Below are 16,257 nucleotides of genomic sequence, written 5' to 3' on the forward strand. Positions count from 1 at the left end.
TAAAACATGTTCAAAATTATTATTAAAAAACCCTGGACGTTTTGCATGTTAAGCAAATCCAAGCCGAAACAAGTGAACACTGTAGAGATTGGCGCAAAAGATGAAGATGATGGTTTTTCTTATGTTGTACAGAATGATGACAGTTTTCGTTCTCGTAATGAGGATTTCACTTTTGCGAGTGGAAGCGGACAAGAGTACACGGTGGATGTGGTGGTTGTTGTTGGTGGTGGTGGTGGTGTGTGTGTATGTGTGTGTGTGTGTGCGTGCGCGCGTGCGTGTGTGTGTGTGTGTGTGTGTGTGTGTGAATGATGGTAGATTCAGGGGCAAGCTGTAACATTGTTGACAAACATGAGAAAACATGAGGGAGAAGGAAGTCAAACGCCGTCGTCGTCGGTGGCCTCCTTCCGTCTCGAGAGACGATGGCTGCGCCAGAAATTAAGTCACTGCCGAGCGTTGCACTTCCTGCTGTTGCTGTGCAGACCGATGCTGCAGTGGCAATCTCAACTGCATGTGGGACAGTTGTAGGAAGATGCTGCTTGGTTTACAGAATTTGACTTGTGTGTGACTCTTTTTCTCCCCAGCGAGTCAATGCGGCTTCTCTCTGCTTGTTTCACCCCTCTCTGAATGGCAGATTTCCAGGGTCCACGTGAGTCAGAGAGGTTTTCCCAGGACTGCATATCAATACCTGTACTTTTCGGATCCCGTTTGGAAACGTCTTTGAATCTCGGTGGGGGATGGCCTTGAGACCTAGATCCCTCTGATAGTTCGCCGTACAGCAGATCTTTAGGAATGCGGCCTTCATCCATTCGGCGAACATGACCGAGCCAGCGAAGACGGCGTTGACTCAGAAGTGTGTAGACAGTTGCTCAAGCATTTCAGTATTTGGGATCTTGTCCTGCCATTAGATTCCAAGAATGCGCCTGAGGCAACGGAGATGGAAACTGTTCAGTCTCTTCTCTTGGGCGGAACATGTGGTCCGTGTTTCACTAGAGTAGAGTAGAGCAGAGTATGGTGCTTAGAACGCAAGCTCTGTGCACCTGCATCTTGGTGTTCTCCGTCAAGTTTTTGTTTGAGGATTCTGACCATAGCTCACGTCGCGAGCGGACGTGTTTGGGGAGCTCCGCAGAAGACGTGCTATTGTAAACAAGTTTTCTGACTTTTGTTTGTCTGTCGCTTCTGTCGGGGGCTGGTGTCGATCAGATATCTTTTGACCGTGTTTAAAATGAAAAAGTGATTTGAAATATTTCTTATTTGCAACACAGATGTTTTGAGTGTTCGGAGGACATTTTGGACTCAGCGTTTCTCGTTGTTCGAGACAGGAGGGCCACGAATCGTTGTCTGCACCCACTCTGGCATTGAAGTCGCCCAGGAGAACAGTTTGTTCTGTCATGGGGTTGTTCCTTATGGTTGATGCGAGATTTTCGTAGAACTCATCCTTGGCGTCGGGAGAGGCGGACAATGTTGGAGCATATGCGCTGACGAGAGTGATATAGCCTTCGGAGGTGTTGAGGCGGAGAGTCAATAGTCGTTCTGAACCGCCGCTGCCTGGTTCGATCATGTTCAGCAAGCTGTTCCTGGCTGCAAAGCCCACTCTGTACTCTCTTGGGGCATCAGAGCTCTTTCCTTGCCAGAAGAAGGTGTAGTCCCTCTCCTTTAGTGTTCCTGAGTCAGCCAGCCGTGTTTCATGCAGAGTGGCAATGTCCACATTTAGTCTCTTCAGCTCGCTGTTTATGACGGCCGTCTTTCTGGCGTCGCTGATGTCTTGCTGATCTTGGGAGAGCCCAGGCATCGTTGTCCGGACATTCCAGCAGGCCAGTTTCATTGTTGATCCGTTTCTTGAAGTTTTCTTTTTGCCTAGTGCGGAAATTAACGACCTGCTTGTCGGATATTCTCCTAATCTTCATACACCCACAGAATAAGGCAGGTCGTGGCGGGACAGCACCTAACTGGCTTGGGGCTGCCCAGCTTGGGCGGGCGGTAGCTGTCCAGTGGGACGCGAGGGTCCCTCCCACCGTCAGAAGCAACCCCTGGCGTCGGCTCTACGCCAGTTGAGCGCTAACTTATAACCGGTAACTGTTGCTTCACGAGTTGTTCCGACGCTAGTGCTAGTAGCGAAGCTGTAGTATCCTCTCCAGGTTTTAGGTGCAAGGTGTTTGTGGATGGATGGACGGATATAAGCCTGGGCAATGTGATATGGAAGACAGGCTGTTGCCCATGCAGCTTGTCCCCCCCTCTCCACCTCGCTGACAGATCCAAAGGAACAGCAAGGCTGTTACGTTTTGGTGCCAATGCGGCCGCAGGAGCTGCCGGAAAGTGACAAATTTTGCCATCCAACCGCCTTAGGGGCCCCACACCGGATTTTCTGTCAGGGTTTACTCCCTTAGCTAGGTGGCCGCAGGTAGCTCTCCAGAGCTGGCGCCCTTTGATGGGTCATTTAATTCCACCAGGGTGTCTAGCCACCCTCCTCACCATCCTCCTGAGAGGACTGGTAGGGGTGCTGGTTTAGTCGCCAGCAATTCGACCCTGTGACAGGTAGTACTGGGATCCAGGTTACCAGTAGCAGATATATCTGTCTGACCTGACCTCACAATGGCTTTGATTTTTGGGTCGCCATATAATGACAAGCATTGTGTTGATCTATGTATTTCCTATAGGCTATTTGGTGCTATGAGTCGAATTCTATGTAACATAGATTTCCTATGGGGAATTTTTGTTGTTCGGTTTTGCCATGTGTATGTGTTTTTGTTGTTCTCTTTTCTTGTGTATATGCTCAAATACAAATATTCAGAAAGAAACAAAAACCAATAAACAAATTGTGAATAAAAACTCTTCCGTGACTCCTTTGATGGACTTTTTTTCCCTGTCCACTTCTTCACGAGGAATTCAGTAGACAGACCCCCTTACTTCAATAGTAACGATCAGTGTTTTGGTTCCGAAGTTTTAAGTTTGTTTCCATTGTTTAAAAAATGATAAGGAAGTGTGTGGTGTCTTGTATGACCGATGGTAGTTGGTGTATAACAGGCTACAGTAAGAAATCGACTGGGTGTGACAACTTTTCTGTGGGTGGGACGACCAGGTGGGTTTTCTCTTTTTTCATTGAATCTTGGGGAGGTGGTAGAAAGTGTAGCACTTGGTCTCGCTGATGTTCAGCGAGCTATTCCCCACCTGCGGGTGTTGTGGTTAATGTGGCCTCAGTGCTGGAGTTGTTGTAAGTATTTGTATTTCAATTATTTAATAGATCTTGCGAAAGATATTGCAAAAACCTATGATTTAAAAAAAATCATTACGTTGATAGCAGTGCTATCTTAATCTTGACTTTGCGTGGAATATCTGTGTGAACTGAATTGAGAAAGAGACTCAGGTAGGTCAGAATGTTGAAATAAGAAATAATTTAGCCAGTTAAAGTCATAATGGTCATTCAAACTAATGGAGAATGACAGAGAGAGAGAGAGAGACGGAGGGAGGGAGACATCCAAACAGACACTGAGATAGAGAGGGGGGGGGGGGGGGGGCACAGACAGACAGACAGCTAGAAGCAGACACAGAAACAGAGACTGAGAGACTGACAGATTCATTGTCTTGATCTAGTAGGGGAAAAAAACAGAAAAAAAACAACAACAGAGACAGACAGACATAGTTGAGATGGTAATCATTAGCATGTGACTGTGGGCTATGGTGAGACTGGGTAATTGAAAAAAATGCCCAGCCACATGTTCAGTTGTGCACAAATGAAGTTTGGTCTTCAAATTATACCTGTATTTCTGCTAAACCTTTTGTTCTGGAAATCATCAAACGAAGTAAACCAACATGCAGAAGAAAGTATGGAGAAAAAGAGTCTGCTAAGACATTTCAAATAAACAGTCTGCAAGTTGTTGAACTGTCACAACGACCAAGTATTGGTGCTATTGAAATCCAAACAGCTGCTGTCACTCTGACAAAGCTGGGAATTGTTTGAAGAGTCTGCGTGATTCTCGGAGGGCAAGGGACAGATTTATCCTCCTTCCCAGCTCGTCTTTCCGACGGTCTCCGCTCCCTCCTGACAGGAATTAGCCGTCCGTATTATTCCCTGTGGTCCTGCCTGACTCCTCTCGGCAAATCCCGGGGAACATTGATGGGGAGAAAAGTCCTCTGCGTTGGTATGTGTGGCTTCTCTGCCCCTGACTGGGATGGCTTTGTCCCCACCGTCAATTTGTGAGCGTCATGGCAGGTCGTTCTGATGCAGATTCTCTCTTTCTCTCTCCCTCTCTCACTCCCCCGCTCCCCCAACCCCCCGCCCCCTCCCCTCTCTCTCTCTTTCTCTCTTCACTATGGGACCAGTGTCTCTGTCGAGCATTCTCAGCAAGAATTCCGAGGACAGGAAGTGGATACTCAGTGTCATCGTGGGGTGGTGGTCAATATCCTGTTTGTATGGATATAGATGTGCGTGTTCTGGAGGGGGCTTCCTTTCCACCCTCTCTCTCACTCTTTCTCCCCCCCCCCCCCCCGACCCCCCCCTCCCCCTCTCCCCGCCCCTCCTCCCCCCAAAAAAATCCGACTTCGGACATCTCTCTCTCTCTCTCTCTCGCTCACCTTAGATTAGTGCTACTCATGCCATCTAGGAATGAGCAGACTGCACTCAATTTGTCAATTGACTGCTCTCAGATTGGGATCAACTCGTGTCTTAAAGCACTGCACTGAATTTGTTTGTTGATGATAGTATTATGCCTTTTGAAAGGAATGTTTGTGTCTTGCCATTGATTTGTGTTGCGATCTATCATATTGAAGATGCTTACGTGCTTAGAGACGGTGGCGTTTCTTTATTTGGTGTGAATGTTGATGCGTGTTCTGATGACAGTGCTGCTGTTACTTCAGCGCTACACAATGTTTGTTTAGAAATGTTGACCGTTGATACTATGTTTGTATGTCCAGACATGATATTCGCAGAGATCTGGGGTGTGTGACTGGTGATCGATCCGATTTGGGTAGAAACAGTGGCATTGGGGAAGTAAGAAATACTGAATGTGACAGTGTGACTGATTGTGATGGTGACTGTGAAGATTTTACCATATAAAACAGTGAAGATGATAGCGTGACTGGGAATGGCACTGTGAGGGTTTCTCTGGTAACAATCAGATGATGATGGATAGAAAACATGAAAATGAAAATAAATGTGCTGATTTACATTTAGGTAGTGAAAATAGTAGTCCAATATTAGATGAAAATGATTTTCGTGAGAATGAATGCTTAGAAGAACATGATTATAGCCGGATGAGTGATGTGGGAGAAGATAACGTGGAGAGCTTGAATACTTTTGCAAATACTATTTTATCATTTTGATTACCAGTTTCGTGTTGTTTAGTTAAGTGTTAATTTTACTCTGGTGCAGAATACCACTGGTGTTACGTTATACCCTCTTTGCCACAGCAGAAGTCTTTTTTTCTGAATCATTGATTTTTGCGTGCGTGTGTGCGTGTATAATTAACACAACTAAAGCCATACCTTGCTTGTACTACTTTGCTGTTATGCATGAGCGCAGGCGCACGGACCCACGTGTATTGGTACATGTGTCTGTGTGCTACAGTACTACCCTCCAGAGACACTGCCGAAGGACCATGCTGCTGTGCTGGTGTGCTGTGGCCCTGGCAACAACGGAGGAGACGGACTGGTGTGCGCGCGACACCTCAAACTGTTCGTGAGTATCACTTTCCTTCCTGATTTCTTTAGCAAGGGGCTGTCACACGACCATCAGATTCAAACAGTCCTCCTCAAACAGTAACACAAACTGTTAACCATCAGATCCACACTGTCCTCAAACAGTAACACAAACTGTTAACCATCAGATCCACACTGTCCTCAAACAGTAACACAAACTGTTAACCATCAGATCCACACTGTCCTCAAACAGTAACACAAACTGTTAACCATCAGATCCACACTGTCCTCAAACAGTAACACAATTCGTTACCCATCAGAATCAAACTGTCCTCCACAAACACAAACACAAATTGTTAACCATCAGATTTAAACGGTCCGCCGCAACGCCTCAAACAGTAACATGAATTAATTGTTAAACATCAAATTCAAACTGTCCTCCTCAAACAGTAACACAAACTGTTAATCATCAGATCCAAACTGTCCTCAAACAGTAACACAAACTGTTAACCATCAGATCCAAACTGTCCTCAAACAGTAACACAAACTGTTAACCATCAGATTCAAACTGTCCTCCTCAAATAGTAACACAAACTGTTAACCATCAGATCCAAACTGTCCTCAAACAGTAACTGTCCTCCTCAAATAGTAACACAAACTGTTAACCTTCAGATCCAAACTGTCCTCAAACAGTAACACAAACTGTTAACCATCAGATCCAAACTGTCCTCCTCAAACAGTAACACAAATTGTAAACTATTAGATCCAAACTGTCATCAAACAGTAACACAAATTGTTAACCATCAGATTCAAACTGCCCTCCTCAAACAGTAACAGAAACTGTTAACCATCAGATTCAAACTGCCCTCCTCAAACAGTAACAGAAACTGTTAACCATCAGATTCAAACTGTCCTCAGACAGTAACACAAACTGTTAACCATCAGATTCAAACTATCCTCAAACAGTGACACAAATTCTTAACCATCAGATTCACACTGTCCTCCTCAAACAGTAACACAAACTGTTAACCATCAGATCCAAACTGTCCTCAAACAGTAACACAATCTGTTAACCATCAGATTCAAACTGTTCTCCTGAAACAGTAACAGAAATTGTTAACCATCAGATTCAAACTGTCCTCAAACAGTAACATAAACTGTTAACCATCAGATTCACATTGTCCTCCTCAAACAGTAACACAAATTGTTAACCATCAGATTCAAACTGTCCTCAAACAGTAACACAATCTGTTAACCATCAGATTCAAACTGTTCTCCTCAAACAGTAACAGAAATTGTTAACCATCAGATTCAAACTGTCCTCCTCAAACAGTAACACAAACTGTTAACCATCAGATTCAAACTGTCCTCAAACAGTAACACAAATTCTTAACCATCAGATTCACACTGTCCTCCTCAAACACTAACACAAAATGTTAACCATCAGATTCAAACTGTCCCCAAACAGTAACACAAACTGTTAACCATCAGTTTCAAACTGTCCTCCTCAAACAGTAACACAAACTGTTAACCATCACATTGAAATTGTCCTCCTCAAACAGTAACACAAACTGTTAACCATCAGATTCATACTGTCCTTCTCAAATAGTAACACAAACTGTTAACCATTACATCCAAACTGTCCTCAAACAGTAACACAAACTGTTAACCATCAGATTCAAACTGTCCTCCTCAAACAGTAACACAAAAAGGCGGCACTGCGTTTGGATCCATATACGCAACACCACATCTGTCAGGCAGAAGACTGACCAGCAGCAAACCCCAACGTGCTTAGTCAGGCCTTGAGTGTATGCATGTATGTTTGTATACCAATCAGAAGGGATTTTTTCTACAAAAGTTTGACAGAGGACATCTCTTTTGCCGTAGGTTCTTTTTCACTGCGCCAAATGCATGATGAACATGGGACCTCGATTTATCGTCGCATCTGAATGACTAGATGCTCAGTTTGATTTTTCCACTCAAACTTAGGAGAAAGGCCAGAGCAGGAACCCAGACCCTCATGGACATTGTATTGGCAGATGAGCGTGTTAACCATTCTGCCATCCTCCTCCTCCTCCTTCTAATAAATACAATACAATACAATACAATAAAATACAATAAAACTACACTGCTGATTCGGCTGGTGTGACCGTTACTTAAGACATGCATGGACATGACACAGTGTCCAAGCGGCCTGAGGACTGTCAGTCAGAACTGGCCCAGTGAGACAGGAATGCTGACTGGGTCTATCACTTCACTCTAACACGTGGATATCTCCGTCGTTTGGACAGTTGAGGGAGTGCTGGACAGCTGACGGTCTATGGAGTACACTCAGATGGTGTGCTGGAGGGAGTGTGTGGTTGTTGGGGTGGGGGGGGGGGGGGAGGACGTGGGCGTAAGGATTTCATACAGGAGAAACTGACTGACGTTTTCCTTGCTTTCACCTCAGTCGTTTGTGTGTCTGAACTTGTGTCACAAATAGCTCCTCATGGCACAAATAGCATCTCATTGACATATTACATTGTTTTACTAGTTTCATTTACTCACTTGTGTAAATACAGTGAATCTATGTTATAACCCAGTGTTTAGTTACGTGTGTGTGTGTGTCTGTGTGTCCCTGGTAAACTTTAACATTGCCATTTTCTCTGGGAATACTTTGTCTGCGTACATCAAATTTGGGTTAAACATAGTAGGAATAAAATCTTCATAGTCCCTGAAAAAGAATGCGATAGCCCGAACTCTCAGTGACAATAGAAAAAATGTGAAAAGGAAAACATATTCGCCTCTTGTAAAAGTGAGTTAGAGTGGGAGTCGCAAGCGGAAGAGCAGATTAGGAAGCAATCATGGTCCGGAAATGGACATTTGTCAGGAAAATTCGATTTAAGGTTCGGCTGTTGTTTTTGTTTTTGTTCCTGACACAGATATGTTTCTTTATTTTAATCTTGCTGATACAGAGCGTGTGGTCACAATGGTTGATTCTGGTAGAATTTTTCATGTGTAAAATGCGAATACGCAATGGAGTGGGCTTTTATTCACATCAAACTCATTTTGTGTGTTTTCATGTTTCTGCCATTGTGGGCGCTAGTATAATTTTGGTATCTTCTCGTCTTTGTTCCATAAACAGAAACAAATCTTGAACTTACATCAAACATCATCATCCCTTTCTGGTGCACTGTCCTACCACCAGATAAAGCGAGAAAGTTTACGTCTCGATGGGTGAAGACATTTGGCAAGCAGTCTGCTGTTTGCCTATCAGTCCGAGGAAAACAACACTAAACATTCGCATTATCATGACGCGGGCGTTTTGCTGTTACTTCTTCAAGTAGGGTGTGTGTGGAGATTAAAAAAAAAAAGGAGGGGGGGATAAATGTCAATCTCCTGCAGAGACATTTGCGAAGCTAGTTTCATGTTTATATTACATAGTGCGGACAAAGAAATGAAAGAATGAAAGAACTCACACTGCAAACGACACAGAAGGATTGAAACGTCAAGCCGGGAAAGAGGAGGAGATCGGTGGTTTTTAGTTTGACACAAGAGAATATTGAAGGGAAACAACTCTTGCTGCCGCCAGGGATGACACTGTCAGTGAGGGCTGTTTTATTCTCTTCCTGCTGCCCAGTTCCTGGCTATTTCTGGGCAGTCGATACAGCGTGATGCTTACCTTTTGTTTGAAATTTCCTTTCCTGTGTTTTGTTCATTTCTGTCTTCTAGTTTTAATGAGGTTTTGTTATATCTTGATGGAGATTGGATCACAGGACGCATTTCCAGCACTTCATCTCTCTTTCGGCCAGTGGATACACAACGATGAAAGTTGCCAGGGTAACAAATATCAGAGTAGCGTTATTCCAAACATGTTCAGTCTGAAATTAAACGGTACATGATTTATTCTTTGTGAAAATCAGTTTAAAAAAAAAAAAAAAAAAAAAAAACGTAGTCAAGCGTTGCAATGGTATACTCAATAGCATAATCGAAGTATTAACAAACAGTAGAATGTCAAACAAAATTCTTGTCATGCTTTTTTTCCGAACATACATAAGTACTGACCCCCTATCCCCCCACCTCCCCAACACACACGCACACACACACACACACATACACACACACACACACACACACACAGTGATGGCCTTGAGGTAACGCGTCCGTCTGGGAAGCGAGAGAATCTGAGCGCGCTGGTTCGAACTACGGCTCAGCCGCCGATATTTTCTCCCCCTCCACTAGACCTTGAGTCGTGGTCTGGACGCTAGTCATTCGGATGAGACGATAAACCGAGGTCCCGTGTGCAGCATGCACTTAGCGCACGTAAAAGAACCCACGGCAACAAAAGGGTTGTTCCTGGCAAAAATCCACGTCGATAGGAAAAGCAAATAAAACTGCACGCAGGAAAAAAAAAGAAAAAGAAAAAAAGGGTGGCGCTGTAGTGTAGCGACGCGCTCTCCTTGGGGAGAGCAGTCCGAATTTCACACAGAGAAATCTGTTGTGATAAAAGTTTCAGTTTCAGTAGCACAAGGAGGCGTCACTGCTTTCGGGCAACTCCATACACGCTACACCACATCTGCCAAGCAGATGCCTGACCAGCAGTGTAACCCAACGCGCTTACTCAGGCCTTGAGAAAAAAAGGGTGAATAAATAATAGATAAGCGTACACAAATAAGTAGATAAATAATAATCATAATGTAATTAAAATGTGATAAAAAGAAATACAAATACAGAGAGAGAGGTGTTCAGGTGCGGTCAGGCGCGTTGGGGTTTCTCAGCAGATCGAATACGCGATCACAACGGGATTGCAAGACCAAAGTCACTGTGTCAGTGTAGGCTTTCACCATGAGTAGATGGTCATTTTCCTGGAAAATCTTACATCTTTTGCAGTGATACTCACTGATAAAGACAACAGAATGAGATCATCTTTACCTGCCATTCACACTACCTACCACAGTAAGTTCTTGGTGTGCCATGAGCAAGGAAAATCTGGAGTGCTATTGGTTAGACAACCCCACTGATGGATCGTGCACTGTTCCCCAAGCTTCTCACTCTGTACTGGAAGATCACGAGAATGGTTGGGACTGCTCTGTTTCTGTCAGTATTCATCCAAAGAGATCAATGGTGGGTGGGAAGTTTTGTTTTGTTTTTTTGTTTGTTTGTTTTTTCATGTTTGTCATCAGAAACGACCACCAAGAAGTACGACAGAAACCAAGATCCAGGATCGTAGAGTAAAGAGTTGTGGTGTATATTTCTGAATAGGGGAGCTGTACAGCATAAGCCCGTGGAGTGTTTCTATCTTGCGTTGTGTATAACCAGGTAGCATTAGGCGACAACGTCAGGTGAATGTTTTGATTCGGTATTTGTCACCACTGCGTGCCGCCCACTTGCTTAACAATTTGATTAAGTGTAACACCCAAACTGATTGTTCTGAACACATCCCACCCTATTGTTCTGAATCGTAGGTCACTGTTAACGTTGATGACACCTAAACGACATGACACCCTATTCAGAACACAGCGTATCGGCCACAGGGACCCAGAACCTGCAGCAGGCTGAGAAACGTCGTAGTAAAGTCGAAGAGGTGTTGTGACCAGTCTCCGCCCTTTTGACTGACGAGGAGAGAACCCCTGCAAAGGGCCACAGTCTGACATAACAAGCTATAGTGCTTCCCCTCTACATCAGTGAACATGAAATATATGTGTAATTGTTATGTGAGTGTATACTTCTTCGCGCAATAGGTAAATTCAGATAATTACAACCTGGGTCAGAATGCTCGCACAATGTTCATCTAGTTTGTATTGTTCAGAAACTGTCCGAAAAGATATTGCGTTAATCGCTGCTGGATCTGCAACACACCAATCAAGGAGCGAAAGTGTTTCTTTTGTGATATTTTCTTAAAGCAACAGAGTGCACGGATTACTAATATAAGCGCATCAAGTTAGTGTCGGTATTGTCCTGACTGGCTTGCAGCACAAACCACGCCCACCACACAGCCAATAAGCCCCATCACCTCTTTGGCAAAACTGAGTATGATTCCACTACTGTCAGGAGACAGAAGATGATGGAACGGGAGATGAGAACAGTAATATATGGAGATGAGATACAGATGCTGGGAGAGAGAGGCGGGTATGGATTCCGTCTGGTTGTCTGGGGCAGACCTCAGAGGACAGAGTGGGAGCCACGAAGTGCAGGCACATCTCCAGAGCTGTCTGATTGTGTCAGTGTGCAGGGATAGGTGAGAGGCAGGAGGGATAAAGGGCAGAGAGTATCCCCACTCTGTTTTTCTGCCTGTCTGTCCGTCTTGTCTGTCTGTCCTTTTTGTATGTCTCTCTGTCCCTCTCTCTTCCACCTGGTCTGTCTGTCACTGTCTCTTTCTCCCGTCTCTCTTACCCACCCAAGCATACACACATATATGAAGACAGACAGACAGAGACAGTATACAGAGAGAGAGAGAGAGAGAGAGAGAGTTACTTGATATTAGGTGGGATGTTGCAATATGGTATTTTAGCTTTTATATCATAGGTTGTTGTTTTGTTTGTTTGTTTTTTGGGGGGTTAACTAATTTTATTCATTGACAGATATTGTCGAAGCCATACCCTTGCCAAAGTTGAAATGCATCGAGAAACAAGAAGATAACGGTGGGTATTCCCAGAAAGGTGCGTTGATGGAACTCTTCAATAAAACCTTACCACAAAGACATGATGCAGAGGATGAACAGGGGGTGATTACAGAATTTGAAATGTGTCACGGTAACTATTTATGAAAACTCCACAAGCAAAATCAATTATGACAGCAAATAGGATACAAGTGTTTCTAGCTCTATCTCCCTCCCGCCCTCCCCTTTCCCGCTCTTTCATCATCTCCCTGGGTGAGTTCAGGTTCATGTACCAGAGAAGACGTGTTTTTTAGGAGCTCTCCAAACTTTCCAAGTTTTTTGTTAATTATTACGTCCTAAGTCATTTTTATTCAGTAAATGATGGATAGTGATGAACTAGAACTACCAGCGGATCAGAAGATGTCAAAATTGTTGGCATTACAAAAGGTTGACATTGAAAAATCGATAAAAGAAATTTTGGATAAAAAGTTTTCAACATTCTCGCTTCAAATCTCGTCCAGCATCGACAGTGCAGTGCGAGAATTGAAAGAAGAAATACACGTGCTGCGTATGAAGACCGGTGCATTGGAGCAGGCAGTGAACACTTCGCTGACTGAAACGAACAACACAAAACAGAACCTGTTGAGACTGGAGGATGATATGACAAAACTCACATCGGACTTGGCAGCGAAAGTTGACAGACTGGAGCTATTTTCGCGCAGAGAAAACTTGAAGTTTTTTAACATTCCTCGTTACAGCAGTTATGAAAGCTATGACGACTGTGTCGCAGCGGTGTTGGAGGTGTTGGATGGTGTGGTGCCTGGCAAAGTGTGGACTCCCGACGACATTGTGCGGGCCCATCGCCTCAGTCGTTACGATTCCCGAGGAAGACCCCCGCCACTGATTGTCAAATTTACCAGATGGTCAGATAAAATGTCAGTTCTGACGACAGGAAAGGCGGCCCTGAGGAGAAAGAATATCACGGTTGCTGGGGACTTGACAGATAGACAACGAGAGACAATACAAGAACACAAACGACGAGGCATGCATGCCTACTACAGAGGGAGCCGTCTGGTGGTGGAGGAAGCAAGCAGAAGACGTGGTGACAGCCGCTGGCAGCAGCAGCAAGGTGTGGATGCAAAGGACCAGCGTTCCAGCTACCGCAACACCACGGCACGTAGCAGACAGGGAGAGGACCACTACCGGTGGAGGCAGGATGTCCGGCACGCCACAGTCAACGACTACGATGACGGGTATCCCTACTACAGCGACTTCGGAGACGGTGGTTGGGGTGACGGTCAGGAGTGGTATACCAGCCAGCAGCAGTACCAGGCGTACCCCCACTGGTTGTCGTCAATGCAGGCCTTTCCACCCGTTGCATCAAGGCCCCGCACTGTGACCAGCCTGACGACCTCACAGTATGACAGCACAGCCAGCGGACAGACAGGTGGTTCTCACCAGACAAAGGTACAGTGTGACAATACAGACAGTGGACAGACAGGTGGTTCTCACCAGACAAAGGTACTGTGTGACAATACAGACAGTGGACAGACAGGTGGTTCTCACCAGACAAAGGTACTGTGTGACAATACAGACAGTGGACAGACAGGTGGTTCTCACCAGACACAGGTACTGTGTGACAATACAGACAGTGGACAGACAGGTGGTTCTCACCAGACACAGGTACTGTGTGACAATACAGATCATACAAACAGCAGACAGACAAACAATCCTGTCCAAGAAGATTCCAGGTATGACGACACTAACAGACAGAAAGATATCTTACATACATCTGAACCGTCAGTTAACCCCACAACTGAAACTACAGAGCAGACGACGAGTACTGACACACAGGGTGAAGGACAAGACAAACAAGACGACGATGACGCAACACAGGCAGCACCACATAAGGAGGGAGCCTGCAAAGCTGGCACAGATAATGACAATTTACAGACTGTACAAGACTCTGACGTGCGTGTACCTAACACTGATGTTTGTGCACACGATGGTGCATATGCAACTGAAGAAGACACACAGTATCGTAAAGATCGCAATACAGACAGTACAGCAGACAGTACAGAAATCAATCACAAAACAAACAGTTCCCGTCCGCAGAATGACTGCGTTTACATGATTTCGGAACAGGGCAGCACCACAGATCACAGACAGACAGATGACAGGACAGAATCAGCTGACAAACATAAACATGACCCTGCACTGGTGACACACACTGAAAAACAAACCACCCGACACGGTGACGTCATGACAAACTCTGCAGGCGAAGCGAAGCAGGCATCAGGGACGGCACGCAGAACAACACGTGCACAGTCCACAAAGACCAGAAGTCATTCTTGCACAAGCGGCACACCCAAACGCCAGTCCACACTACATGAAACCACAGCCAGACACACACACAGGCAAGAGAACAACAAATAGGGATTCGGCCAGGCCTGTGTCGACAGAAATTTAAAATTTGTCACTTATAATATTGAAGGTTTATCACTTGTATATGACACTGATGTAAGATCTTATCTTTGTACTTTTGATTTCTGTCTTTTGGTTGAAACATTTGCGACAAAGTTCCCATCTCAATTATTTCCTGAGCATGACGTTTTTATTACTCCAGGAGTTCGTTTATCTGAGGGAGTAACTGCGCGTTTATCTGGTGGCCTGACACTGCTTGTGAAAAAGGAACTGTCTAAATATATAGAAAAAATATATGTAGAATATAACAATATTGTTGTTGTGAAAATATCACGCGAACTTTTTGCTTATGACTCGCCAGTCCTTTTGATCGGTTTGTATTTACCGCCCAGTTCATCTGACTACTATCGTGACACTGATATCAATAATGGGGTTGCAATCTTAGAACAATGTATGATGGACCTCACTGAAGCGTACGGTGATTGTCCATTTTTGCTGATGGGAGATTTCAACTCGCGTACAGGAGGAAAGAACATATGCAATGACAGCGTCAACCTTGGTATGGACCCCTTAGATGACGATGATGGAGAGACGACACGAACATCCAAGGACAAAGTTTGTAATGATTTTGGAAAGTATTTGTTAAATTTGTGTAAATGCTTTGATTTATGTATACTTAATGGCAGTATTGAAGGTGATGTTGATTTCGGTAACTACACATACATCTCACCGAGTGGATGTAGTGTTGTTGATTACTTTATTGTTTCCCATACCTTGCTAAAATTATGTAAACAGTTGAACGTATCACCAAGAATTGAGTCGAAACACATGCCTGTTGAACTTTATTGTGGAAATGTTACTTTTGAAACCGAGCAAAATGTGACAGCAAATGTTATAAGAATTGAAAAACTGAGATGGGATCCCGAAAAAGTAAACGACTTCCTTGGTAAATTGTCTGAAGCTGAATTCAAGAACAACTTGGAAAAGGCTACAAATCTAATTAACACTGATGTTAATGAAGCAATTAGTTGTGTTAACAAAGCATTGTATAATGCAAGCTCCTGTATGAAAAAAATAATCACTGTGGGGAGAGAAAAAACAGACTCTTGGTTTGATTCTGAGTGCAAAGACTCAAAACGCGAACTCCGCCGAGATTCGCGTAAGTTGTATAACGTTAAAACGGCATGTAACAAGGCCAGAGCAAGAAGCGGTGGGAGGGAACACCAAGTTGGAGATGGTGGTAGTGAGGACAGCGTGCAGTTAGATGAGGAAAAAAGTGAGGGAACAATACAATCAAAAGCGAAGGGAATATAAAGAACTGTTAAGGATAAAGCGGAAGGCCCATCGTGAAAAAGTTGTGAAATCGTTACATGAAAATATCAGTAATTCAAAAGAATTTTGGGGCAAGATAAAATCCTTCACAAATAAAGCTACGATAAGTAATTCTATTAGCAAGGACGAATGGTTCCAGCACTTCTCTGAAATCTTCCAATCAGATGTTTGTCAGGAAGTTGTAAATGAAAATGTTTTAAATCAGCCAGAAACACAACCTGGTGATGAACATGACCAGTATGATACTGATGTTCTTGAAAAAGACATAACTGAAGGCGAAGTATTCGCAGCTA

General features: G+C 44.2%; 1 protein-coding gene across 2 annotated transcripts in view; it reads left to right on the forward strand.

Moving 5' to 3' along the window:
• The window catches only part of LOC143277872 (NAD(P)H-hydrate epimerase-like), a 202,011-nt gene that overhangs the window by 138,720 nt on the left and 47,034 nt on the right, over positions 1-16,257 (forward strand). For both annotated transcript variants that reach the window (XM_076582811.1, XM_076582812.1), the window contains exon 4: positions 5,561-5,671. In XM_076582811.1, the coding sequence (XP_076438926.1) occupies positions 5,561-5,671 (111 nt within the window). The remainder of the gene's footprint in view (positions 1-5,560; positions 5,672-16,257) is intronic.

This window comes from Babylonia areolata, chromosome 35 (genome assembly GCF_041734735.1).
Source record: "Babylonia areolata isolate BAREFJ2019XMU chromosome 35, ASM4173473v1, whole genome shotgun sequence".
Classification (NCBI taxonomy): Eukaryota; Metazoa; Mollusca; class Gastropoda; order Neogastropoda; family Buccinidae; genus Babylonia; species Babylonia areolata.